The 27,796-nt window shown below is 42.1% G+C and overlaps 1 protein-coding gene across 3 annotated transcripts in view; it reads left to right on the top strand.

Annotated features, from left to right (window-relative positions):
• The window catches only part of Lrrc40 (leucine rich repeat containing 40), a 34,385-nt gene extending 20,150 nt beyond the window's left edge, over positions 1–14,235 (top strand). For all 3 annotated transcript variants that reach the window (XM_051195768.1, XM_051195771.1, XM_051195776.1), the window contains 6 exons: positions 2,866–2,974; positions 8,593–8,700; positions 10,113–10,223; positions 11,142–11,219; positions 11,783–11,968; positions 13,307–14,235. In XM_051195768.1, the coding sequence (XP_051051725.1) occupies positions 2,866–2,974; positions 8,593–8,700; positions 10,113–10,223; positions 11,142–11,219; positions 11,783–11,968; positions 13,307–13,412 (698 nt within the window). In that variant the 3' untranslated portion in view covers positions 13,413–14,235. The remainder of the gene's footprint in view (positions 1–2,865; positions 2,975–8,592; positions 8,701–10,112; positions 10,224–11,141; positions 11,220–11,782; positions 11,969–13,306) is intronic.
• Positions 14,236–27,796: the final 13,561 nt, after the last annotated feature.

A 27,796-nucleotide genomic window follows, 5' to 3' on the forward strand; every position in this document is an offset into this window, starting at 1 on the left:
TTTATTTTCTTACTTACTTATTTTTTAATGGAAGTTGAAAATAAGTTAATTCATTTGGAATGCTGTGGCAAATACCATGTATTGCATGACATAAGCAAGAGAAGTTTATTGCTGATATCTTTGAGGTTGGAGCCAAGCTGAGGGCAATTGACTTATGGGTTAGTAGCTATGCCAACACAGGATAACCTGAATTCTTAGAAATAGGATTGGGATTCAGAAGATGGCTAATATTACAGAAACTTTGAACAACCCACCAATGCTGGTTTTGAAGATGGGAGGAAGAAGGCTGTGAACCAATGAATGTGTGCATCTTCTAAAAACTGGGAAGGGAAGGGAAGGGAAGGGAAGGGAAGGGAAGGGAAGGGAAGGGAAGGGAAGGGAAGGGAAGGGAAGAATTCTCCCTTAGTAGGAAGGGAAGGGAAGGGAAGGGAAGGGAAGGGAAGGGAAGGGAAGGGAAGGGAAGGGAAGGGAAGGGAAGGGAAGGGAAGGGAAGAGAAGAATTCTCCCTTAGTAGGAAGGCAGCTCCTTTCCCCCTAATCTACCCAGACCCATTTTAGAATTGTGAAGGGCCCTCACTGGGAGTGTGTGCTTTAAACGACTGCCTGTAGGTAAGCACTGGCTGTGTAGAAATAAAGTCCTGGGTCTATTCCTAAGCTCTGTAGAAAGTTCATAATCAGTGACAACAAATGCCACTTGAGTTTATGAAGATTTGTTAAGGTAACCACAGAGGACTCCCTACAAGTTGGTAATAAATGGTGCATTTGTGTCCTGTTTTCAGTTACATTGCAGGCTTGTGCTTATGAGCAGTATTTGAGCCACCATCATATTCCCAGACTTAGGGCAGAGCAGACCAACCATACTTTCTCACTTCATATTTGTGACCTTTTCTACTCCCAGTGCCTGATACTGTGATAGCCAGAACATAGAAGCATTGTAATGGTTCATGGGGTAAACTGGTGTGTGGAGGGGGGTGCCCACCTTTAATCCCAGCAGAGGCAGGCAGATCTCTGTGAGTTCCAGGACAATCAGAGCTATATCGTGAGACTGTCTTGGAATAACAACAGCAAAATAATTTGTGGGATAAATGAGTAAATCTTCATAGCAAGGTCTGGACATGGGATTACTACTACCTATGCAATACCGACTTACACTTATTTATTTATTTATTTATTTATTTATTTATTTATTTATTTAGGTGATTTGGGAAAAAAAAATTCTTTCCTTCCTAGGCCTCTCAGAAAAATGAGAAAATTTTCCTTTCAACAGAGGATAATAAATCAAACACTGATAGTCTTCAAAGTGAAATGGGTTTACAAACATGGCAAATTTTCTTAAATTCTTTTTGATAAGAACCTGTGGTTACTGACTTCCTTCTCAGTCTCCCCTCAGAGGATTATTGACATGTCTAGGTTGCATGGATTTCCAGTCCTCTTAATGAAAATATGCTTTTGGCCTATGTCTGACACTCTGTGCCCTGCATACCCTTTAGGTCTGTTGTTTGAGTTCATCTTCCTTTGCCTGCACATAAAAATTAAAATTAAAAAATTTAAAGTTATATAAAGGAATATGACCAAACTGCTAGAGAACTTCTAAATAACAAAGCATTTAATTCATAATTCTTTTGTTTCTGTTGATGCTATCATTTATCTTCTGTTTTTATGAGTAAAGTATTCATGTTGTGTTTGCATGGGGCATAATTGTTTAACCACCCTCTCAAAGTAGATACTGTTGATTTGCAGTAATGTACATACATACATTTTAACTCTTGGATAACGAGTAATTGATATACTCAATGCAAGAGAAATACACTTGCTTATCTAGCATATTCCTCGGGTGTTCATAGGACAACTCTGCTAATTCTTGGGTGGTTGTGTGTGCTGATTTGTTTTCACTATGTAACTCAAGCTGACTTTGGCAGGAGAGTGCCTGCCTCCAACTCTGGGGAGGTTAAACATCTGTACCACCTGGCTTAGCTGTTTGTTTTGAAATGGGGTCTCCTTGCATATGCAGGCCTTCAGTTCTTCAGTAGCTTGTGTAGCTGAGTGTGGCCTGGGGTTGCAGCCCTCACCACACCCCTCTGCTTTGCTTTCTTTTGCCTTTTCTGCATGTAAGTGAACTTGGAGATGTCCTATCCTCTCAGTTTGTTATTTCTGGGTTTCTGCGCCTTAATGAAACTGTTTCTTAACCACTGAGCATCTTTCCAGCCCCAGCAAAACCATGTCTGTGTGTAGGCATCTGTTCTGCTGCTGCTGCTGCTGCAGCTCTTGTTGCTTTTGCTGTAGGATGGCTATCTGTTTCTGCTTGGTAAGGTAATTGAGTGTGTGAGTATATGCACATAGCAGGAAAACATCTTGATGTTTGCCTATAAAACATCCTAGTGGTATAATCCCCAAAAGCTTCATTATACAAATTGCCAGATTTTAAATGATTGGAAATAATTAGCTTTATTGTATACTAAATAAAAAGAAAGGTAGGTATAATATTTGGTAGACATTTGAGGGAAACAGTATTTTTTGATGTTGGCAGGGTCTTTCCACTGGGCCATATTTTACTGAAGAGAAAGGATTTCTTGTTAGGTGCTGTAGTAGTTTTATGAATATTCTTTCTAAAGAAATAGCTAAATTTCCTTGCAGTGGATGATTTTGGGTGATGTGGGTGAGCAGCATTTGAAGCCACACTGCAGAACTTTATTTATTATTAATATCTTCTTAAATGATGTCTGGGTTATTGGGAATAAGATACATGACTATGTACCATATTATCAATACTGTCTAGAAGTCATAGACACTTTTCTTACATGTTGTTAACAATTTAAAGGTGGCTTTGTAACAGTAATAATCACTTTATATAACTGTTCTTTTCCAGATGATGAGACCAGTCAAAATGATTCTGTCCCTGTGACTGCCATGACATTACCAAGTGAATCCAGAGTCAATGTCCATGCTATAGTCACCCTAAAGCTGCTAGACTATAGGTATGCAGTCTGTCTTAGTTACTGTTTTATTGCTATAACAAAACACCATAACCAAGACTACTTATAAAACAGAGCATTTAATTTGGGGCTCATGGTTGCAGAGTGCAGAGAGTTAGAGCCTACTACCATCATGATAGCAAGCAGGCAGGCATAGTGTTAGAGCAATGTGAAGCAGAGAGAGAGAGAGAGAGAGAGAGAGAGAGAGAGAGAGAGAGAGAGAGAGAGAGAGAGAGCGCTAACTGGAATGGTGTGGGCCCCCAGTGACACACCTTTTCCAGTAAGTTCATGCTCCTAATCCTTCCACTCATTCAAATACATGGCTCTGTGGAGTGTCATTCAGACCATCACAGTCCGTGTGGGTAACATGGAAGATGCAGTGTGCTTGCTGTGGTCACACTATAGCTGCTGATACAGCATTGCAAGGCCATAGGAAGCCTCTGAAAGACAGTCCTTCAGAGAAAGTACAGCTAGTGCGAGGACAGTCTGCCATGGTGGCAGATTCTCCTCTGCAGGTCCCTCGGAAGAGCTGAAAAGGGGTTGTGAGTGCGAGGGGTAGAGTGCTGAGTGCCGGGGCGTCTGGGAGAGGTGTGGTGGGAAGGAGGAGGAAGAAACACCGGTGCAGGGAGACTAAGGGAGTGCAGGCTGAGGAGAAAGCTCGCTCCCTGGGCCTCACTGTAGAGCTTGTGGGGCTTTCTCAGTGTCCTGCTTCCTGCTATCTGCTGCTTCCTGCTATCTGCTGCTTCCTGCTATCTGCTACTTCCTGCTATCTGCTGCTTCCTGCTATCTGCTGACCTCTCCTCCGCCTTCGCCATCATTCCCAGCATCCTCAGTTTGGCTGTCCTCTTCATGCTTCCTGCCTGGCTACTGCCTGCCTCACTTTTTATTAGAAAGGTTCCAGTGACAAATCTTTACAGAGTACAGCAGGGCTGTTCCACAGCCTTTCCTCCTTTTTGTCTAATTAAAAAGAAAGATTTTAGTTGTGACATAGTAAAATTATATACAGTGAAAACCGTTTTTAAGTAAGAATTACATTTCTTTATCCAGTCCATTTGTATTTTGCAAATTTAGAGAAAGTATTCTGATATCTGCCTTATTTTTGTAAGCCTAAAATGTTATATCTAATTTACCTTTTTATTATAACAAAGGGAAACTTTAACTATAACTATCTAGTCTTCAGCTCTATCAGAGACCCCAGAATGGTGTAATGTTACCTAACGACAGGGACATCCGGCTGCCTGGACAGTCACCCAGAGTTCCTTTCTAATGTTGGGGTATCCAACTTTGGCCTACAAACCTGATAAATCTGACAGGCATTTCTGAGAAGTAGGGGATTTTGAAAGACTGTCTACCTCGTATTAGCAAACTTTGGCACTTACTTTCTTTTGCATCCTGCTGGCCCAGTTTGGACAGTATACTGCCAGCAATTGAGGAAAGGGCAGTTTCTTTGTCAAAATGACTAGCTTTTACCATTGAGAAAACAAACTCCATGTGTAGTTTCTTTTACCCATCATCTTCTCTGAAGTAGTTTGGTGCTGCCAGGAGCAGATGTGTCACATTGACATGAGAAGTCTTAGGTTATTAAACATACAAAATGCCATATGCTATAGGTCTTTGAAGTGTTTAAAAACCATCTATCTAAATATATCTGTGTATGACCTTGAAAACATGCCTAATATGGCTGTAAATTTGACCGTTATAAATGACTATTATTCTGTATTTCTTTTTGGTTTTTTGAGACAGGGTTTCTATGTGGTTTTGTTTTGGAGCCTGTCCTGGATCTTGCTTTGTAGACTAGGCTGGCCTTAAACTCACAGAGATCTGCCTGCTTCTGCTTCCTGAGTGCTTGGATTAAAGGCGTGCACCACTACTGCCCAACTAATGTGTGTTTCTTAATTATACATTACATTTCTTAAATGAGCTGCATAATCACAATACCCTTAACAAGAGTAGAAACATGCATGCGGCATTACAAAATTGACCTTAAATTTGTATTAATACACCAAAATCTATACCACTGTAAAAATTTTGCGATTAAAGGTTTTTTGAATTAAAATAGATTCAATAATTTACCCTCTTATCATTTCTATATTATACCCCCATTGTTTCCTTTAGAAAGAGATTTTTGAATTTAACTCTTGTGTTTAGCTTTTTTTTTCTTTTACTATGACCAATAACAACTTGTGACCAACCCCCCTTAAATGATAGCAAACATCCATAACTCATCTTTTAAATGTGGCATTGTTTTCTCTAGACTGCTTCCTGTTGTCTGGGGGCATTGGCGTCTTTGGGGAACCTTGAGAACATCAGGATAATTGTTAAGTCTTGGCTAAAGGATTCTGTGAGGCTGGATCATCTCTGCCAGCAGCCTTGAAGCTGTTCTGGATGCTGGATCATCTGGGCCATCTGTTTTTATTGGTGTCTGGTCCCCTTGCTCTGAAAACACACAAACTTTTAAAGGTGACATACACATCTTCATTAATATAAGTATAGACTGAATTGTATACAAGTCAGCCAAAGATGACTTTTGTTTTGTGTTTGAGCAGGTAAAATATACATCATGTATCTTGTTGTTCTTCTAGGTTTATTTCTTTATGTTTGTAGTCAGGGTTTTACAGATTCTTCCTTTATCAAACCTGATCATCTTTAACTTTGTGGAAATAAAAGCATAACCTCTTCCCCAAAGTAACATATCTTTTGACTTCCATTTTGAAGTCAAGACATTTTAAATATAGATAGGTTAGTTTAATCCAACAGTGATGGGAGATGTCATTCTGTAAATATGTTTCTTTTATTGGTTAATGAATAAAGCACTGTTGGCCAATAAGAAAGCAAGATAGGTGGGACTAGGAGACAAGGAAGAGAGAGGAAGTAGTAGGGAGGAGTCAGCATGTAGAGACTGGAGAGAACAGAGGTCCGGGCCCTCTCTCCGGTAAGATGAGACCACATAGAAATACTTAGATTAATAGAAATGGTTTAATATTTAAGACAAAACTAGCCAATAAGAAACTAGTAACTGGCCAACAGCTTTATATCAAATACAGCGTCTCTGCATGTTATTTGGGGCTGGCACGATTCTGGGACCACGTTGGCGGAAAAACCTGCTCATAACACAGCAGCTTTTATAATCAGTGTTTCTTAGCTGACATCACTCTTACCTCAGCAGTGAAACAATTCAGGACAACACAATAACACACAGTGTCCAGACTCGTTGTGTATTTTCCATCTTTATGTGGCTTTTTTATATACTACTTTATTCCCCTTTTGAGGACTTTTATCGTTTTACGTTACTTTCTAAATCTATGTTTGTATATACTCCCAAACCTGTGTGTATATTTTTAAACATATTATAACCCATTCAAAGGTGTTTTTTCCATCTGAATCTGTCATTACTACATATCTGTAAACTTTTCTGTCTGCATGAGCGAAACTTAAACCCACTATGTTGCTTAGTCAATGGCTTGCTGGCAAGGATCACTCTGGAGGTGCTTGTGCAGGTAGCTGAAGCCCCGTAGGCAGCTGCTGGGAGACATTGTGTTTGTAGGCATGAGAGATGTAAGACTAGGAAGCTGCGTTTGACTTCTTTTTGTGTATTTAGAACCTCTTTTAAGCTTGCTCAGGTCATGTGGATATGGGGGACCACATGTAGGCAGATGTTTCTGTCCCGCCTGCCAGTTCCCAAATATTCATGCAGATTTAATATTAATTATAAAGTCTCAGCCAATAACTTAGGCTTGTCTCCAGCCACCTCTTTCAACGTAAATGAACCCATTTCTATTAATCTGTGTGTTGCCACGTGGCTTGTGGTTTTATCTGTCCTCCAGCATGTCTTGCTCCTTCTGCATCTCTTGGTGACTCTTTTGACTCTGCCCTTCTTCCCAGAATTCTCCTAGTCTGGCTCTCCTGCCCAGCTATAGGCCAGTCAGCTCTTTATTAACCAATGAGACTAATACATATTTACAGTGTACAAAGATGGTTTCACAGCAAGAATGTATTTTATTTTGTGTGTGTGGATGTTTTACCTTCATGTATGTCTGGGCATAGCATATATATGTCTGGTGCTTGAGGAGGCCAAAAGAGGAACTGGAGATGTTGAAGGTTGTGAGCTACCATGTGCATGCTGGAAATCAAACCCGGATCCTCTAGAAGAGCAGTGCCCTTAACCACCGAGCCAACTCTTCAGCCCTCTGTTTTGTGTGGTTTTTATTAAAGGGTACCGAGTTGGTGTAGAAGTAGTGTTCCATCTTCCTGGGTAGTGTCTGGAAGGCAGGTGGCTGCTGAGGTCCTTTCATTCTTCCTGCTTAGCTTCCCCTACAAGAGTATTTGACTCAAAACAGTATCAGTTGCAAAAAATATGAGAAAGACAGGTAGATTAATGTTAACGTTTTTAAGATAAGATTTTATTACAATATGAGTGACAGTTTGTTATTTAAGTTCTCAAATTCACTAACTAGTATTTAAAGAAAATTTATGTTTGAGGATGAGTCTGTTAAATACAAAACTATTATTTAGTTGAAGTTTGAGAAGTGATTACCTCGTGTTTGTGACTGGAGCTGAGATGATGTCTCATAGTTGCACTGCATTCTGGGAAGACGGTAACATTGAAGCACTGATAATGTCTGTGCAGAGTAAGGGAAAGCACTGAGTTCCTGTGCATTGTAGAAGTAGGTTAGGGAAAGAGGCTGGGTAACCCTGCAGAGGTGGACGTATTTGTCAGGTGCTTCTTTAGTGATGTGTGAGGCATCACTACAGATGAACAGTGAGGATGAGCAATGCTGCCAACCCTTTTGTTCATACTCATTCTTGTATGATGTTACTAGTGGAGGGATGAAGGAATATAGACTCCAGACCGATAACTATTCTTTAAAGAATCTATAAGCTGTCGTGTGGCTCCTCATCCATAATGAGTTGGTAGGAACCCTCTCAGCAGTGAAGATCTCCATTCACATTGTTCTTAATCTACCCTTTAGTGTGTGGGATAACTACTGAGCCACCCTAACAGAGGTTGGATCCCCTGTACCTATTAGTGTGTGTGTGTGTGTGTGTGTGTGTGTGTGCGCACACACACACACACACACACACACATATATATATATATATATATATATATATACATTTGCATAAGCCATGACATAAATATCAAAGGCTTTTCTTCAGATTCTAACCCCAGAGCAGGGGCGAGCTGCAAAGCTCAACAGTGTGGCAGCACGGATATTTACTTTTAGCCTGTCTCCAGTGTCTCCTGCCACACACTAGAGGAGCAGGAAGGCATGTAGGTGATTGCATGAAACTAACCGAGTACAGTTTTGCACTTGTTACCTTCCAGTCATCAAAGCTGACAGATCTTGAACATTTTTGAGGAAAGCTTGGGTTTAAAATCCTCATTGGTAGAGGAATGGGCCATGTATCTCTTAAGTTTCTGGATTATCAACATGTGTCTGTTTTTGTTTGTGTGGCTGAGCATGAACTGACCTCACAGCACTTACATCAGCTACCTTAAACATTTTGGTAAAATCTATAAAGGGGTTTTATAGATTTTACCAAATCTAGAAATAGGGAATAGTGAACTGCATGTTTTTCCGACTGTTAAGAATTTTTTTTTTTAATTGCGTTTTACCTAGTGATAAACAAGCAACCTTGATTCCTGATGACATATTTGATGCCACAAAAGGCAATATTGTCACTTCCGTCAACTTCAGTAAGAATCAGCTGTGTGAGATTCCAAAAAGGTAGGCTCTCCTGATGGTTTACTACTGTCCGGGTTGGCCTTGCTTTTGTCAGTTACATCTTGGAAAACGGGTATTAGTTTCCTGAACTGTTAGAGGGAAGCTGCAAAGTGTGGTTCCACTACTCTGAGATGCACAGGGTCTTAAAACTCCCTACTTTACGCTGTAAACTTGGGAAATGGGTGTTAGAATCATTAACTCTAAAATTACTAGTCTTGTTCAATGAAGTATGTCAGGGAGACTCATGAGAGACCACCCAGGACCAGGCCCACAGAGGGAAGAGTGGTTCCGCTTGGAGGCTCATGAAACAGCTGTGTGTGCTGTTTCTGTTTAGCCAGTTTAGCCCAGGCCTGCCAAACATGTCATGTGTATCTGAGGTCAAATCAGGTGTCCTTCCAACCCTTCGACAAAGTGAACCAGAATGGTTCTCCTGTTGTAATGGGCTATCTTGCTTCAAGACTCTCTGTAATTAAGACACATGTTATAGTTTGCCCTTTTAAACATCTGAAGATCTGGGCAATTGTATGAAAGCCATTCAATTTTTTGATATCTCAACCTGGGTGGTGTCATCTGTTCCCTATGTCTTATCTTTGTCTGTCTGTTTTTCTTGAGGTGTCCATTGCACATTTAAGCTCACTTCTTCCCTACATCTTTAGCACCAGCTATGATAGTTGTATCAATCATATAATTAAATTGACTAAACTTGGTTAGGCTCAGTTAGAGGTGTTTAACCCTTCCTCTTTGACCCAGGCTGTGTAGGGGTAAAAAGTTGCCAAACCTAGAAACTGGCTTCAGATCTTGTTTTAATCACAATTCGATTTAATGGTAATTCATGTAACAGACATTATTAAAAAGTGAGTATGTCAAATTAAAAATAATGTTTATAGGTGTTTTGCCTGCAGTCGCTTGAATGTCTGGTAGAGGACAATGTAGAGGACAAAAGAATGTGTTGGATGCTCTGAAACGGACTTCCAGATGGTTGTGAGTCACCATGTGGGTACTGGAAATCAAACCTGGGTCCCCTAAAAGAACAGCCAATATTCCTAATGGCTGAGCTATCTCTCCCATCCCTAAACATGTTTTAAACAGCCTGCATATAACTATTGTGCTGTCAAACAATGTATTTTATGGATTTAGTTCAGAATAAAATATTGTAGCATGGTAGCCACCTTCTCTCTTTGTATCATAATTAGGTTAAATACATAACCTAATGTATTAATGTGGTTTTTACTGTTAGATTGAAACCTTGCACAGATCGTGGTAACTTTCAGTTTTGTTGTAACAGCCAGTGTCTGAAATTTTTGTGAGTAACTGAAATCCTGAAAGTCATGGAAAGCACAGGGGATATTGTTCTTTCTCATGTAATTGTTTCAGTTTTGAATTGGTACTAACATTTAAAATTGTTTTTATTTCAGGATTATTGAGCTGAAGGAGATGGTATCAGATGTCAACCTCGGTTTTAACAAGCTTTCGCTTGTATCCCAGGAGTTATGCTTGCTTCAGAAATTGACATTTTTAGATTTAAGGTACTTGACAATACTGTTACTTGACACCTTAAAAGTTATGATTCACTTTTTAGTTTTTTTATCATATTTTCAATGGTGAGTATGGAATCTGGTCCAGTGTATTGGCTATGTTAGGGAAAATATAAAATTAAGTTATTTAGGTATTTTAACCAGTCTGGCATTGTAAGTAGTTTATAACTTAAATGTTGAGATAAAATTATCTAAAGTATTCTTAATCAACATATTCTTTAGATTCATGCAGTTAATACATGGGAAATGTCTCCTTCGTGTTGTTTGTTCATGAAGTAGACAATGTAGACAGACAGCACTCTCCTTTGCGGCTCTACGGTGGCACAGGCCCTTGAGGAGTCCGCTTGCTTCCCACTGGGACATTAAATAGACAGACTGAGCAGAGATGGAGGCTGCCTACGCTCCTTGGGAATCATAGCAAGCTTGATTTAAACAAAAGCAGTGACACCAGTGTGTATCTGTTGTAAGCTGAGTTTCTGTTGCTGCACTTTTCCATGTGGAGCTTTTCCCTGCTCTGCAGTGTGAGTCTACAGCTGGTAGACAGGGAAGGGAGGTCCCGTGGCTGTTGTCTTTTGTGTGTGTCTCTCTTTGTAACTGTTCTAAAGTGCCTACGAGAAGGGTTACATTTGCTTCCGTGTCTGGCATGTCTGACCACAGAAAGAGTGGAGAAAAAGTAGGTCGTCTGTGGGCTGTGCGGCACAGCTTCTGCTCGCAGTGATGGTGCATAGAAAAGGAAGGATGCAGGGGAGTGACTTCTGTCACTAAGACACATTGGGCCACGCTTCCTAGGGCCCCTAAGATGATCAGATAAATAAGAATTGACAAGTACACTTGTGGTTCTTTACTCCTCCTGAGATTTAATGTGTAAGTTTTCAAAGTTTAAAAATCATGCTTTGATTTTCAACTTAGGAATAATTTCTTAAGTTCTTTGCCGGAAGAGATGTCATCACTGACAAGGCTGCAAACGATCAATCTTTCCTTTAACAGGTAAGGAGACATCTGGGAGTGGAGTCAGCTAAGTAAGGAACCTTTATTTTGATCATATCTTGCTAGCACATTCTGTTTTCATTTCATTCTACTCAATGTGTTGTTTGATTCTCATGACATCTGAGTAATAGTGGTTGTTGTAGGGAGCTATGGGAAGCCTGAAAACCAGATGTTAGCCAGGTTCATCTTCGAAAGAACACAGGGTGCCTGTGTCTGGAAGCCTCAGGCAAACAAAGAAAGAAACCTCACATTTTACTTAATTAGAAGTGGTTAATAATAAATAAAACTACATTAAGAAAGAGCACCCTTTGGAGGGTGGCCTTTGAAGACCCAGAGAGATGTCACACCCATGAGTGGGTGACTTGGCCTCAGATTTTGTTTGATTTTTACAATCAATAGCATCTTCTGTGTCTGATGAATATATACTCCAAAGTTAGTTTCTTATTTTCTGAAAAAGTTGACGATAGGACTTAAACCACACTTAGGATCATCCATTTCTAAGAGTGATTTGGCCTCCAGCCTGTTACACACAAACAGGAGGTGCCCTGTCTGTGTCTTGATAGGTTTAAAGTGCTGCCTGCAGTTCTGTATCGCATCCCCTCCTTAGAAGCAGTTCTCATCAGCAACAATCAGGTTGGCTCTGTGGACCCTCAGAAGATGAAGCTGATGGAAAACCTGGGCACTCTGGACCTTCAGAACAACGACCTCCTGCAGATTCCCCCAGAGCTTGGGAACTGTGTGCAGCTACGGTAACTTCCCTTCTGGGGGGGGGGGGCTTCCAGTTGATTTGTTGATCGCTTTTTTCATTGCAGGAAACTGAAATAAGAGACTCCCTCATGAATATACAGCTGTAATTTATGCCTGAAAAGAAACTTAGCATGTTTTTCTATAGGCGCATTTGTACTCATGTATGTGTACTATATGTGGAGGCTGTTTAACTTATTTATCTTAATGTTATTTTTAGTTTTTGAAACAAGAGTCTCACTATATTTCTCAGGCTACACTTGAGCTCCATATCTACCTGCCTTATTTTCCTAAATGCTAGAGTTATAGGTGTGGATTATCACTCCTGGCTATTTGGAGCCATTTTGAACAGTAAAACCATAAACCAAAAGTATGAGAATTTGCAGACCATAGCACTGAGTGGGCGGCTGGAAGGATGCCTGATTGCAATGCGATTGTAAATGCCCTGTCAGACTTCACGGGACTCACGCCCTTGGGCATCAGTTTTCTCCAGGTCTGGGCATATCTTCAAATCCAGTAATTTGGGGTTACAGACAGGTTTGGAGTAGATAGGTTTGCAGATACAGAACCTATGCACTGTGAGAATCAACTGTAATTGTTTATTTTGGAGACACTTAGTTAAGTGTTTACAAGAATCCCCAAGTAACATGGACATACTTGAGGAAATGTAGATGAACCTTAAAATGTGAGCACCTTTTTTGTTTACATAAAAACTTAGGTTATTAAGGTCTTTTGATTGAATACATTTCATTAATCCATAAAGAAACAAAAGAACCTGCCCTTAACTCGTGAATTTATTCTTATTTCCAGACATGGGAGTAGACTTTGTATGTGGCTCTCTGGTCCTGTGAGGGAACGCAGAAGTGTGGAAGACCCTTGTGGGGTGTAGAGTGAGCTGTGATTAGGGTGACCTTGGTGTGGGTCCTTATCAGTTCATTCATTCTCTTGCTTAAATCTGTCTTATTATTTCTTGTGTGGTCATGTAAAATTGAGAGTAGTTCAAATCACAACCCCACCATTTAGCAGCTGCTTATTCTAGACAGGCCTCTTTCTTTCCAGATTTGTATTTCTGTGTTTAGCATAGAAATATTAGGAATACCTGTACCATAAGTCTTTTAAAACCAGTGGCGTCAGTGAATGTAAACTCTATAGTATGCCTGTCATGTGACAGTCTCCCTGTGCTGTCAGACATTGTCATAATTCCAGCTGTCTGCATGTCTAGTTGAATTTGTAAGAGACACATAAGGGAAAATGCGCATTTATAAAATTGCAAATGATGGTTTTATTTCATGAGAAGAGAATCACTAATAGAAATGCTTGATTTTCTTGTTTCTTTCATTTAGAACACTACTGCTGGATGGAAATCCATTCCGAGTTCCTCGAGCGGCCATATTAATGAAGGGCACAGCTGCTGTGTTGGAGTATTTGAGAGACCGAATTCCTGCCTGAGTACAGCTGCCACCTTATTCTGCATAGAAGAGAGTCAGCCTCCAGTGACTGCTGTGTTCCAGGAGTCAACTATATTCACCCCCACTAAATGTTTACAGTCTGTGAAGTGCTGTGAATATTTTAATGATGTTAACTGCGACACACTTAACTGTTTTGTAATCTCATTCCTTGAAGGAACGTTTTATTTCATGGGATTTACTATTTCAAATTGATAAGGCAACCATCTTTTTAGATCTGGATTCCTGCTGGTTTCCTTTTATTTTCCATATAATGTGAATTGAATAAGACTGCATTAGGTGTAAGCCAGCAAATTTTACTATGTATTATTCTTTGCCCTTTAAAAGAAAATCAGACTTTTCATTCCCCAGGATAGGATTTGCTGTGTGGTCAGTGTCAATGCATGTTTATGTTTAGGGTTTTGGCTTTTAATTTTTTTAAACTTCCTACATGTGTGGTTGTTCTTTATTCCAACCTGGTACTTATTATTTCCAACCCTGTGGTTCCCAAATCTGCTTGCAGCCTGATTAAAGCTAGGCTGGCAGTTTTATAGTAATTTTCTAAAAGGGAATTAGTTATAAGCAAGCTTGATTTAATAAAAACCAAATATAAACATTATTGTTTACACTGAAATTATCAAAAGCGGGTTTATGAGCCATCCTGGCTCACCATATGATTGTGTCAAGAAGCCGGTTCAGAAGTAGCATGTGTCGGGGCGGAGGGCGGAGGTAGAGAACTTGCAGGTGGTTGAGGCTGTTGATGTTAGGAAAAGTCGGTGCTAATAAAGATACATGCTTCATGTTCACAATAAAAGTTACATTTTTAAGATATTAGTACAGTGTTTTTGTCTTAAAAAGAAACACCTTTCCCATGTCATAGCTCCTTAGCTTGTATCTGCTTGCGTAGTAAACCAGACACTGTGTAATAAGGTGATGTTTTATTATTTATACAATAAAGAGACTTATGTTATTCAAAACACTTTTTTTAAATACTGAAAAATTTGAGTACAACAGAACCTAAAAAATGGCTCTGCTATACACCTCACAGCGCTATTATCTGTACAAGGCGCATCTGCAGATGCTTCCAGACTACACCCACCCTTAACCCATAGTGTCAGAGCATAAGACACAGCTGCAAAGTACAGCTCACACTTGCAAAGCCACTGGCTTGACAAAGCTGAAATACAGGATAGTGGAACTTTGCACATAAAATTAAACATCTTTCAAGGTTGTTATGGTCTCAGATGGCAAAAACCATGAAGTACATTCACAATCTATGTTAGTAAATTAGTGTTTCTTCATTCAGTTTTATTTACATCAATATGTATTTCAACTAAAAAGTACTGTTAATCATGGTACACTTTTCAACACATACAAAAATGACAACTTTTATATATAATTTTAAGCTCAAAATCACAATTATCTCAAAATATTAATAACAATACAGCCATTTCAATTAAACATATCATGGTTTGATTTTTTAATATATAAAATGGTAAACTTTATTATTAAAGTAAGCAATTGGTTTTGAATTGGCTAGAGTACACCCAAGTAGAAAATCTAAATGTGATGTGTGAGGTGTTTGCTGCCCCGCCCACCCAGTTTGTATAGAGCCACCTAGGCTAGCAAAGAGACGGAAAAGGCCCCGGTTTATAAATATTGAGCCTCATTTGCTAAATTGCCTTGGCTTCTTGGTTCTTTGTAAAAGCTCTACAAAGGGAGTGTCCATAGACTGCAGTGAAATGCATGCAATTATATACAGCGTGTAGAACGTCAGTTCACTGACAGACATCAAAATGTCCACATAGACAGCAAAGAATGGACAGAACAGAGTTTTAGGAATGAGGTTGCAGTTTAAACTCCGATGGGTCGAGCCCTGGTTTTAGCGGACGTGTTACCTGGGCCCTGTACTTACATAGTGAAGCCAGACCCCATCAGAGTCTTGGTCTAGAGACCCGAAGCTGCATCACCACTTAGGAATCTCTCTTACACCATTTATGGGAGTGAAATATTTAACTAACTGGCTAATACGACCTCAGGAATTTGTGTTTGACACATAAAACATTACAACTTACAGAATAAGGAAATAGATTTGTCTCCCACAAATTACTGAGGGCAAAATCCATCGATCAGATAATTTTGAAAAAGAAAAATAAATTTCATGAATATTAAAAAAAAAAAAAAGTCTGCAATGTGTTTGTTTGTATAATCCTTTGCAAACCTCTTGGGACCCCACCACTGATTTCTGTCAGAATCACTTTTCTGGCGCTTGATAATGTCTTTCCTGAAAAGAATGAGACGGCAGTTCTTAGTTTTTCACACACAGCTGAGTGTGGGGTGCCCTTGGGTGGCTGCTAGTAGGAAAGGAAGGCCCTACAGTGACCTTGCAAATGCCCTTACCCTTTTCAAGTTCAACAGATCTGCCCCTGGCTTCCTGCCTGCCCTGGAGATTGTTCTTTCCTCATGTGTAAACAGTGTCTCATTCTTAAGCTTCCTCCTCTATCTACTGAGTGCAAAAAGAACTTGATTGCCTCTCCCAACAAAAGCTGTGTTGTTTGCCTGACAGTTACCTTTCTTTTCAAACAGACATCACAGTAAGGCTTACTCTTTCGAGGAAAAGAAATGTCTAATTATCAGAGCAGAAACACGAAACATTCATTGCAGTCTCCTAAGAGTTAAACAGCACTCAGCTATCCTGATCTAAGCCAGATGTCCTCTCCTTTGTCTGAGACCAGTGAGTACCCTCTAAGTGGAAAAATGAGTATTGAAAATAATATTTATTTCAACAGTACATTCGGGCAAATACGGGAAATTCTTCATCTGCCTGAGAGATTCGCCTTGGTTTTTCCAGAGACTTTCAAAAACAAACAATCGTCTAAGATTTCCCGGTGAACTATTCTTTAGTAGAGGAAATGGTAAGTATGAAAAACAATGTGTTTTATCCATGCGTCAAGTGCTTTCCTCTGTCTAGCTATCAGGCAGTTCAGCTGACCTCCCATACCCAGGCATCATTCAACCTCAGACTCCAGCTGTGCAAAACAAACTAGCAAAGAAAAACGTGTGTCTAAGAGACACAAAACCTGAGTTGCAATAAAAGGTTTTAATATAAGAAACTTTTTAATATAGGAAAATAACCTTTGAACAGCCAAAAATACATTTATACAGTATAAGCAGCTAACCTGGTGCTTAGTGTCTCTCGTAAGACTAAGCAAGAAAGAGATCATTTACATTTGATCGTTTTCCTAACTATAGTTGAGATAACCATATTTTATTTAATATCTGTTTCCATTCCCCTGAATTAGTTTTTCTTAAAAATAAAAAAAAAAATCTGCACATATTTGGGTAATTCCTGTTCCGTTTCTGACAGTAGGCCTGTTGCTTCCTGAGCACTGAAGCGGCAGCTGGGGCTGCCAGTGCCAAGCCACAGGGGAACCTAAAGTTTAAAACATTTGTATTTTTGGGTTGGGCTTTCTGCAGACTCCTTTCCCCTTTCCCGGTCTCTACGCTCCATTTCCTTTGCTTCAGTAGATTTTCTTTTCTTTCTTTCTTTTTTTTTTTTTTTTTAGGTGCTAGGAATTGAACTTAAGACCTTGCATCCCCAATCCATGCAAGATCTTACTATGGAGGCCTCAGACTTGTAATGCTTCTTGCCTTAGCCCCCATTGCTGGGATCACCAGGCCTGATGTAATTGCTCACCTTTTCATACTTGGTAATGAACTGTCTCGACTGAAGCTCCCCTGTGTGCGGGCAGCTGCCGGGACCATGCCCGCTTTCCACACCTGAGTCTTTGCTTCTTTTCAAGAGCTTAGAGCGTTTACTTACTGGGAGGAAATCTGCTTAACCGCCTGTCATCTTGCCATTGGACCCTGATTTAAGTCTCAGTTCAGGACATATGCATTTCCTCGGCTACACTGAGGAGTTTTGATAGGAATTGATTGAAAGTTGCTTTTCTGTGCAGCCATGATGGATGCATTCATCTTATTGACACTTGGAAGAGGGAAGCCATGGGAGCCCAAAGGTTAAGTCCTTGAAGCTGTGGCTGCCTGGAAAGGCCTCTGTACATGAGGGCTTCGGGGGATAGGGTGGGAAATCAATACAAGAGGTATCATTAGCAAGAGGACTCCAGTCTCTGCTTGTTTGTGTGGCACTTACCTAGAAAGGATTTAAAAGCGCTCTGAAAGCCAAAAGCAGAGTTACACTTTCTCTGCCAAAAGACTTGTTGCCATGGGAACTGATACAGGAAAATGAAAACATATGACAAAGAGTGAGGAATTAAATTGGAAAGAAATGATAGTTGATTTCTGCATTGCTGTTTAAGCCTTTGGGATTTAAAGAAAGCGTTATCTCATCTGATGAGATCAATGAAAATAGCCGGAATGACTTAAGTTAATGGTCCCAAGGCAGATGCAGGGAGAAATGGTTAAAAGAACTCTGTAGAACCTAGTTCCATCCCTGATAAGTTCAGCTTTTCAGCCCCTATGTGAACTGTGCCAGTAAACAGGCAACCTGCAGAAGACTAGAACTCAAAGCCCAGGCATACCGCCTGACAGGATTATTGCATACCTCATGTTATTGCTTGAAGCAGCCTCCCAAGAATTCAAAATCAAAAGCCAAAGGACGGCAAAACCATGACTTACAAATCCACCCCCCACTCCCCACCCCCACCCCCCTTCACGGCTAGGCCACCACCTTAAGTAACTGAGGATTTAGTTTCTCGCGGAAATAAGTAGTTTCTCATAGAAATAGGTATTTCTCTTCACTTGATCAAAGCCTCCCTGAACACCGTCCTCTGATACTCTCAACTTCAAGCCAGACAGAAGATGCTGGAAAGTTGGCAGTGAGGACCTACCTAGAAATTTCAGCCCTGATGTGAAGGAGGTGGGTATGTGTCTGTGCTCCTGAGAACCACCCCTCCTGTCCTCCCAGCTAACAAACAGGCTCTTTTCTACAAATGTTAGCAGGAAGGTCCTGTAATACATTGTGGGAAGGTCCTGGGCAGGGGTGGGGGCGGGGCCGAATCACCAAATCATGGTGACAGCTCTCACTTGCCCTCACCTGGGGTGATCGTTCGCATACACATGACAAAACTGAACGTCTCATCCACCAGGCATGAAGACTGGACAGAGCTAAGCCATAGTTTGTAGTGGGATATTCACTTTGTCTACTTCTGTGGCACTGACCACGCCCATTGGGGGTGGAGCCATGGGCGGAGTGACCTGTGGAAGGAGGTCGGAGGGGGCCAGGAAAGGCTCTCTCTCTGGCGTGACTCGGACAGGAGAGGATCGGGTTGAATTTCCTGGTGTTCATCTGTCTAGGTTGTAAGTTATTTCTCCCTGAATAAACACCTATTCGGCCTATTTGTTTATCCTGATCCTTATTTACCGCAATAATAGTTAGGCGGTTTTCCCACACCCAAGGGTCCCATCATAGCAGAACTCCTGTTAGGTCCTAAGAACTAAAATCCAACTCCATTTTTTTTGCATGTGTGTCTGCTTGTGTGAGAGTGCATGTGTGTGTTTTGGGTGTGTCTGTGCCTGCGGAGGCCCAAGGGTTTTGTCAAATATCTTCCCCGATCGCTCTCCACCTTACATACAGGAGCTGGGCCTCCCACCTGAAGCCAGAGCTAATCCAGCTTGCCCTGGGGGTCACTTGGCTCTGCCTTCTGAGCCAAGAGATGACATGAAGCTGCCATGGCTGCCTAGAATTTAACGTCTTCTGTGGATCCCGACTCAGGCCCGTATAGTTGTGCAGTAGACTCTGTACCTCCTGAGCCGTCTCTGAAGTTTCTACTTTTATCTTTCTTTTTAAACATTAGAGTTATTCTCTCCATTTCTTTGTGTGGCTGTTTCAGAGATTCTCTATTATGTCTTGTATCTTAGTGTGGCAGACACGACTTACAGTCTTTGATTGTCATGTAGTAGTATACCATTAAAAAAAAAAAAAAAGGACCAGTTTCTTTAGCTAAGGACATCTATTGCTTTTCACTGCTGCAAATATTTGGGAATTCAGACTGGCTGAAGAGTGTGATGACAATGTCTACGGGGCAGGATTATTGACTTGTATAATAAGTGGGTTCCATACTGGCCAATACACCTGTAGGATATGTTTCAGCTCTTCCCTGCCTGGGAATCTAGCATGCTCCGAGCCAGGAAATAACTCAAGTGTTTTCAAAACACAATCTCATTTATTTATTTATTTATTTATTTATTTATTTATTTATTTATTTGAGTCAGGGTATCTCTGTGCAGCTATCCTCTCTGTGGATAAGGTTGGCTTTGAACTCAGAGATCTGCCCGCACAGTCTCATTTTCAAGTGCAGCTGTGCTGGGTCTTTCTGCTAAACCTTTGCTAATTTAAAGCACCGATTCACTAAGTCACTACCGTCAAGGGTAGCTGTCCACACTTGAATGCCTGCTCATTGTATGTCTGCAGCCCCAAATGCAGACCAATCCTAAGGGGGTGGGGCTCTGATTATAATCTTTGCTGGAAGTCAAAACAAAAACAGAAACATCGCCTGTTCTTGCATGTAACGTAATGGATGGCAGGATAGACTTCCCCATGGGAACCTTGTAGTGACTTAGTGAATCTGTGCATTAGAAAATGTTTAGATGCCCCAATCCTGCATTCTCTATGACTTTGACCCCTGGGGGGAGCAGCCTCTCTGAAGAACTGATTTGACTCATTCTGGATGGTATTGCCTCAGCTGTCTCCAGAGACTTGTCCTTCCTGGACAATAAACGCAAATGAGAAAAGGGAGCTGGCCTTCCAGAATGTTCCATATCCACACTGAATCAATGACGCTTTGTCAGAGTGAGAGAGACAGCAGGGATATATTCCCTGCACTCCCTCACATTTTTCTCAGACACAGCAGCTTGTTAGACTTCTTCACCTCCATCCGACTGCTTCTAGTTGGAAAGGCTGGCCCTTACTTATATACTCAACTATTCCCACAGAAGAACTTTGAACCTATGCCTCTGTGTATTGGATTTAATCAAAAGGGTAACAAGAAAAAGGCGTAAAAACCATTGATAATTACAAAAAAAGGTATCAACACTGCAGGCTGGAAGCCTGTACTTAGCTTGGTCCAGAGGAGGACTCTGGAGACAGACCCGTCAGCACCTATGCCTACTTTGCGGCATGAAACCCTAGGTTGGCTGCCTAGAAACAACGGCAAAACATCCCTGAACTGCAGCTATTCACACTACAGGCTTGGAAGCTCTCTCAGTAAGTAAGTAAATAAAAGTCTATATCCTGGTACACGTGAACACATGGGAATGTTTGTGAAAATAATTTTGAAAAGGAAAACCAAAGTCATGCTTTCTTACTTTTGAACTGTTTATGATGACCTTGGTCCCTAGATGCCAGAGGCATAGATTTTGTGGAATCATAGAAATGAAAAAAAAATACAAATACTGAGAGGGACAGGTGTGTGTGTGTGTGTGTGTATGTATGCGCGTGTGTGCACGCGCATGTGTGCATGTGTGTGTGTGCGTGTGTGTGCATGTGTGTATATGTGCATGTGTGTGCACGCATGCATGCGTGTGCGCATGTGTGTGTGTGTGTGTGCAGTTGAAGGGGCTTGGTTCCCACATCTGACATGTATGCAGTTTAGGCAGCAGTAGCCAACAGGGCTTACTGGAGTCTCTTGGTCAGAAGGAATCTTCGAGATTCTGTCAAGTGCAAAATACTTATCGCCAAGTTGAATGATCCCACAGTAATGATGTGTTTACCGGCTGGAAAAAAACTGGTCAAGACTTGTGAGTGAGAGCAGTTTACAGGGCCCTGTGGAGGAGGCTGGGACTAGCTCGCTGCCTGATGATTTCCCCTTTCTTGGAGTTCTGCTGTAATAATGGACACCAATAAAGGGAAAAGCTTCTGAACACACTTCTCTCTCATGTACAGGATTAGGGAGGATGTTAGCAGCCCCCTAAGTTAGTGACCGTTTTTCTCAAAGACTTCTCTTCCCACACTGAAGCTTCTCCATGAAGCAACCTGGGTAACCCTCCCCTTCTGCACAGTTAAAAGCACAGCCGTGGGCCCTTCACACTACAGGGCAGAAGAGAACGTGTTCAGCACGCATCTGAGCCGCCAGGCTAGATAGAAAGCAAAAGTAACCAGCCCTAAGCGCCAAGGGGACCATGATCTCATCACCAGGGGAACATGCTGACCAAGAGACTATTCTAGGAATAAAACACCAAGATCACTATATGGACAAATAAAACAAACAAAAATACTTAACGTCCCGTACCAAAAGTTGAGCGATAGTACGGTACCAGATCTACAAGGAAGACGAGGCAGCACTGTGAAAAACCACTCAGAGCGGACGGGCAGCCTCTCTGCATTGTCCCAAGGTTCTTCCCAGTTCTTATTCTCCTGTTCAGTTCTCCAGCCTGGAAGTCTGAAAAGGGAGTGATGATGAAATAAAGAAGAGAGCAAGTGGAAAAGCCAAATGCTTTTCAAAAGAAGAGATGTGTGGCTGGCACCGCCATGTTTGACGGCTCTGCTTGAGGCTCAAGCCTCAAGTCCAGGCTGGCTAGGGGTGCTTTGCCTCCTGAGAGGAGCCGATGAGCCTGCCTGGTGAGCCTGCATGAGTTGGCTCCATAAAACCAGCAGGCTCAAGGTCATGGCGATTAGTCTGCAGCCCCTAAAGGGGCTGACCAGAATCTGCTAAGAGCTCACCATAGGAGCTGATGACCTTGTGGCCAGAAGAAAGTAGCTTGCTTTGGAGGAAAACACCAGGATTTGATGTCTTAATAAGCTCCAGGGAAGAACATCCTATTGACTTTTGCTGGAAGAGGACAAGGATAGGTGTCCACAGAGGGGAGGAGGCTTCTGATGGGATGGATTGAGGTAGAAGCCCAGGCAGAGAAGATGGTGAGGAGGTCCTTAACTTAGATGAGATTTCTTTCACCAGGCCCCAGTGGTCAGAGGCCCCGAGATGCTAAATATCTAAGAACCGCAACATCACAGCATGTCTGTCACCAAGGTGGCCAAGATTCTGCCTTCAATACACACACGTCTGACCGGAAGAGGCCGAGGGTGGGTCTACCTACCCAGGCCTTTCTTGGAACCCAAGTTTTACTTTACGGGTGGACTCCATTTGTAATGTTATGCTAATTATGTGTGCACATGTATAAGGTGAAGAGTGAGTTTACAGAGTAGTTACCACCAGACGTCAGCTGCAGATGTACATTCAAGGAGGACCCTGGTTAGTTCTTCATGAGAGAGGCCCTTCAGGCAAACTTCATTCCCGTTGCTTAAGCTTTGGAGGGATAATTTCCAAAGTAAATTATGATGATGTAAAGCAAATATATTCCCCATGTCAACTGATGGGAAGCCCGGATAAAATCAGGGAGGTTAGCACAAGCTAATTAGAAAGTCTCAAGCAAGCTAGAGGAAAACTAAGAAAGTGGCTGATGGGTCCTTAGCAGTTAAAAAAATAGCATCTCGGTGCATGCTGGTCCAAGGCTGAGAGAGAGAGATCTGTATCCTGGAAAGCTGATTTAACCTGAGCATTTTAGAACAAAAGATACAGAATCCACTGGCGCTGTTTAAGCTTAGAGCATGCTTGTAAGTGGTCGTTAATAAAGAGTGCGGAGAAGGGTATTACTGCATCAACACAGACAGGCTGTGAAGACATCTCCCAACTCAGGCATTAAATCTAGGAAGACGCTCTCCATCTAGTGGTATCTCTTTGTAACTACATGCTCCTTTAAAAAAAAAAAAAAAAAGTTCTGTGGGGTGCCCAAAGGATGGATTGCAAGGACAGCATGTATCTCCTCAGGCTTGAGGCCATGAACTCAAAACGAGGGGCTTGGAGAGAAAAGCAACATATAATTTGGTGCTTTTATTTGTGGGTGATGGGTAAGAGAGGCCCCTTCTCTTGGAATTTCGCGTGTTATCTGTCCCTTCCTGGTCCTTGCTTGTCTCAGGACAGTGTTACCTGTGGCTGTAAGTGTCTGACACCGGCCCTGTTCCTATGGGAACCTCATTTCTTCTCTGAATTTCTCATGCCATTTCTCACGATGTCCTCTGTCCTTCATATTATAAAAACAGCTCAAGACAACAACCTTTCTATTCACAACACAGGGCAGAGGGACCTTTATATTAAACAAGTCCACAGTCAGCCTTGAGCACATTCAGCCTTTACAGTGTCTTTACCAGGCTTGAAAGCTATGGCCAGGGTGTGGTTCTGGGCCTGGTGGTCTCTCCGATGCTTACATCCACAGCTGTGCGAGCTCAACATCATCCTACATGCCTCTGGGATCTTTCTGACAACCAAATGCATGAGTTTTCCCCAGAAGAAACAAACTCCAAACTAATTAAAAGGATATAAAAAATGTTTTCCCAACTGAACAAAGCCTCTTAAATGTCTTGGGTAGTGCACACACCTTTAGAATATGTAAAAAGGAAAGGGAACCTAACTACCGGACAGCACAAAAGTTCTGAAGGCTTTGGGAAGAATTGGCGAGGGGAAATTTGGCATGGAGGACGTCCTAACCCCCAACAAAAGTGGGGGCGATGAATCAACAGATGAGGTCAGAGGTCAAAGGTTGCCCCATTTAAGGTTACACAGAGGAGCATCAATCACCCATTTAAGTCATTATTTATTAGGCATGTCACTCACTCTGCTTGTGGCACTGAGCAAGGCTGAGGGATTGATGTGTTCTCCTGGGGGTTGCTGCCCAGAAGGCCTCTTAAGTACTGCCTGGCCCTCTCTCTCAAAGGAACTTAAAACTGGATAGGAGAGATTTAGCACAGACCGAGCAGCCAGGGGCTCAGAGTGAAGACTGCACTGTGTGGCGGTGCTGACAAAGAGTTTGTGCATTAAGATTACAGAAGGTTTCATGACCACTGTGCCAAGCAGGCCGGACCTTGAAGACTGAATATGATTCTGGTAACTTGGAAAGGAGGCCAGAAGAGGAAGCTTGCCAGCAAAGGGCCAGCGTGTACAAAGGCAGCAAGCAGCGTGCTGGGTCACACAGAAGGTGAAGGACCTTGCCCAGTCTGGGTAACGCAGGGAAGAGAAACAAGCTGTTCCTACAATCAGAGGCCCCAGCTCTCCTGGGAAGGACAAACGGATGTTTGGTTTGGTGTGTAGATATGCACAATCCAACAGCAGGCCAGGCTGTGACAGTGTTTTTAAATTCACAGGGGAATACATAGATACACAGATCTGACAGTTGGTCAGTTGGATGTTGACCCCTGTTTACTGTCTTTGTTTCTTTTATTTATTTATTTATTTATTTTGAGTCAGGGTCTCACTTTGTAGCTCTGGCTGTCTGTCCTGAAAGTCACTATGTAGACCAGGCTGGCCTTGAGCTCACAGAGACCCACCTGCCTCTGCCTCCCATTGCTGGGATTAAAGGCGTACGCCACTATACCCAGGTATTAACTGCCTTTTTTTGAGTCAATAATCCTACCAGTGGACATTGAAAGTGTGTCCTAGAGGCAGCGGACACAGGAAGGACCCCCCTCCCATGTTGGTTAAGATGTTGGTTGGCATCTACTGATGTCACAGCATGAACCTGAGTGCTGGGCTGGACTGAGGGACCCAAGAGATTCTGGCTTCTATATCCCTTGTCCAAAAGTATTTTCAACCTGACCACGAACAATCTTTCAGAAGTTTCTCTAAGTCCCAACAAACACGTGAAATGGCCTCCCAGTGGCCCTAGTACCTGGTAGGGAGACGTACAGACAGCTTCAGCTGAAGTACTGTCTCAACCCAGGCAGAGTGGATGCCATCAGCCACAGGACAGAGTAAGGGCAGAGACAGAGGACTGACCACATTAACTCATTCCGCCTGCAGCCTCTCTTTCTACTCAACTCTGATGTCCTGCTCAGAGGAGAAGCTGTGCTGTGTGTCCCTGGCATAGTAGTGCCCAGCAGATATTTATCATAAAATTTATAATCACTGCACTTTATGTTTTTGTTACGGTCTTCAATACCGTGTCTTTAGATGCGCTGACTGTGTGATTTACCCTGGGATTCTGACTGAGATCAGCTACCTATCGTGAAGGAACTATATGAAGCTTACTGTTGAAAACAACTATTTTCCTCTCGATGAGAGACACCTGTCTGTATGCTCATCACTTTATTTTAAAATAGGGGGGAAACGAACCCTACAAATAATATGCTTGTTCAAAGTGGGAGAAATACTTCCAAAGGAGGGAAATGTTGAATGATCCTTTTAAAACCCTTTTCCCTACCAATTCATACAAAATGGATATTTGCAAATGGTACTAGTTTAAAGGATGAAGTGAGAGACTTTATATATAAAGGGAGGGAAATTATGCTGGATTTGGAGACTCATGTGTTGGGGTCTGATCTATTGCTTCTGCTTTGGTCAGCACTGTATCAGTGCAGTGTTAGAAAAAGAGTCACAGGATTTTCATCATTTTCTACATAAACGCTACCTGAAATTTCCCAATATTTAACTCTTGTGGTGTTACTGTGAACAAAGTCAAGCCAAAGATGAGTGTGTTTTGAAACTTTGGAATCCCTGGCTACTCGCACATGCCGGGACCAGGCTGTGTCATTTTTAATTTTGCTCCCCACTTAGGCGAAGTAACAAAATCCATCTGCAGAACCCAGGCAGTCGAGATGCCGCTAACGTTAAAACTGTCACTTCTTGTGTTCTTATTCCCTACCACCACCACCAAAAAAAAAAAAAAAAAAAAAAGGTTTCTAGAAAAGTCAAGACAACCCCATAGTGAGAAAGCAAGGGGCCCAGGTTCCTTATTTTCACTGTTGGTTTTAGAATAAACTCTTACAGTGGTCTCTCCCCTTCATTAGTTCCAGAACTCTCAAATTCTTTGGGATGGGAGGCAGGAGTTTCTGTCCTCACAGGAGAGTGTTTCTGGATAATTTTCTCACAGTGTTAAAGGTTAGGAAGACGAGTAGGTGCCCTGACATGCATACAAGCAGCTCAGAGAAAGTCCCTCAGTGTGGCGAAAAATCTAACACTTAGAATACAGAAGCAAACAGTGAAAATAAACCCGGAAGTGAAAACGTGGCTTCGTTAAGGCACTGACACCTCTCACACCTTTTGTGCACGGAGCTGTTCACCGCTGTCAGCGGTGCGCTAAGCACTGACCCTTCCTCTCAAGCTGGGTGTAAGCCCTCTTGATGATCCCCTGGGTCTCCTGGAAGCTAGAGCTCTGGAGGCTATATACGTGTTTGCCCCAATGTGATGGCAACATACACCTACCTCCCTTGCACAGCATGGGTGGGTAGGGCATGAGTCTATAGAAGGACAACAGCTAGAAGAGGAGACCCTCTTTGCATGCTAGAAGCACAAATATCCCTAGATGCGACAGAGCAGAATTTGAAAACAATGTTGCACCTGCCTTGGTCTTGCACACGGATGTCTTTGGAAACTCGCTGCACACTGCTGACTAAAATGGGGCTAGGCAGATGCTCAGGAGAGCCAACACCCATGCCTTGTGGAACATTTTCTGTGTGTATTCCACAGTGCACACCACTACCTTCAGCCCGCATTCTATTTGGGTGACACAGCATGTTCTCAGGGGATCCAGGCCCATGTTCCAAGCCAGGGCAGAGTGCCTCTCTTAGGACTGCTGAGGAAAAAGGAGTTGTGTAAGTACTCGTGAAGCTAGAAAATCCACTGAAGTCCTGGCTGGTTGGCCAAGAAGCTGCAATCATGAGTAGAGAGATAACTCTACCGGCGTTCGACTACTTGGTTAAGCCATGGATAGATGTATTCTTGCCACAGGGCTTATCTTTGTACTGAAGGGCCCATCTTAACTGACTGGACTTTATTGTTACTTTTTGCTGATCTAGTGTTCCGGCGAATCTGTGGGTGGGCTGCCATTTCACTCATCAGTCAGACATGTTATGACTGAATTCACTAATGGCTCAGTTAGCAGTCTCACGCCAATACAAATTTTTATCTGACTAGGTCATATTCTGGCTCTCCACAAGAATGCATTCATTGGAATAGACACCCTCAATCTTCCTGTCAATGAGAAGAAGAAAGTGATGATGGACAACTCAAACCCTGTGGAGAGAAGGGCTGAGAAGGGCCGTGTTTTCCAAACTTCTACACTGAGGTCTGTGTGCACACTGTGGCAGGTTTTACGATCGAAACTTAAGCATTTCTAAGTTTCTCTACCTAATACTTTGGAAAATTTGGAAACCCTTCTCTTGATATCTGGAAACGTAAATGAAAGTCCTTCATCATTTTCTAGCCTCTATCTTCTCCCTCTTTACCTCACACACAGGGTAAGTGGCTGAACCCCACTCATAGAGAGTGAAAGTAGCTAGCTGTATGCATTCCTCTCTAAAACCAAGTGGGTGGTGGTCCACACTCCTGGTCCGCGGTATTCTCTCTGGAGGTGAGGATCCAAGCCAAAGCATTTATCATA

The sequence above is a fragment of the Phodopus roborovskii genome, unplaced genomic scaffold (assembly GCF_943737965.1).
Source record: "Phodopus roborovskii unplaced genomic scaffold, PHOROB, whole genome shotgun sequence".
In the NCBI taxonomy this organism is placed as follows: Eukaryota; Metazoa; Chordata; class Mammalia; order Rodentia; family Cricetidae; genus Phodopus; species Phodopus roborovskii.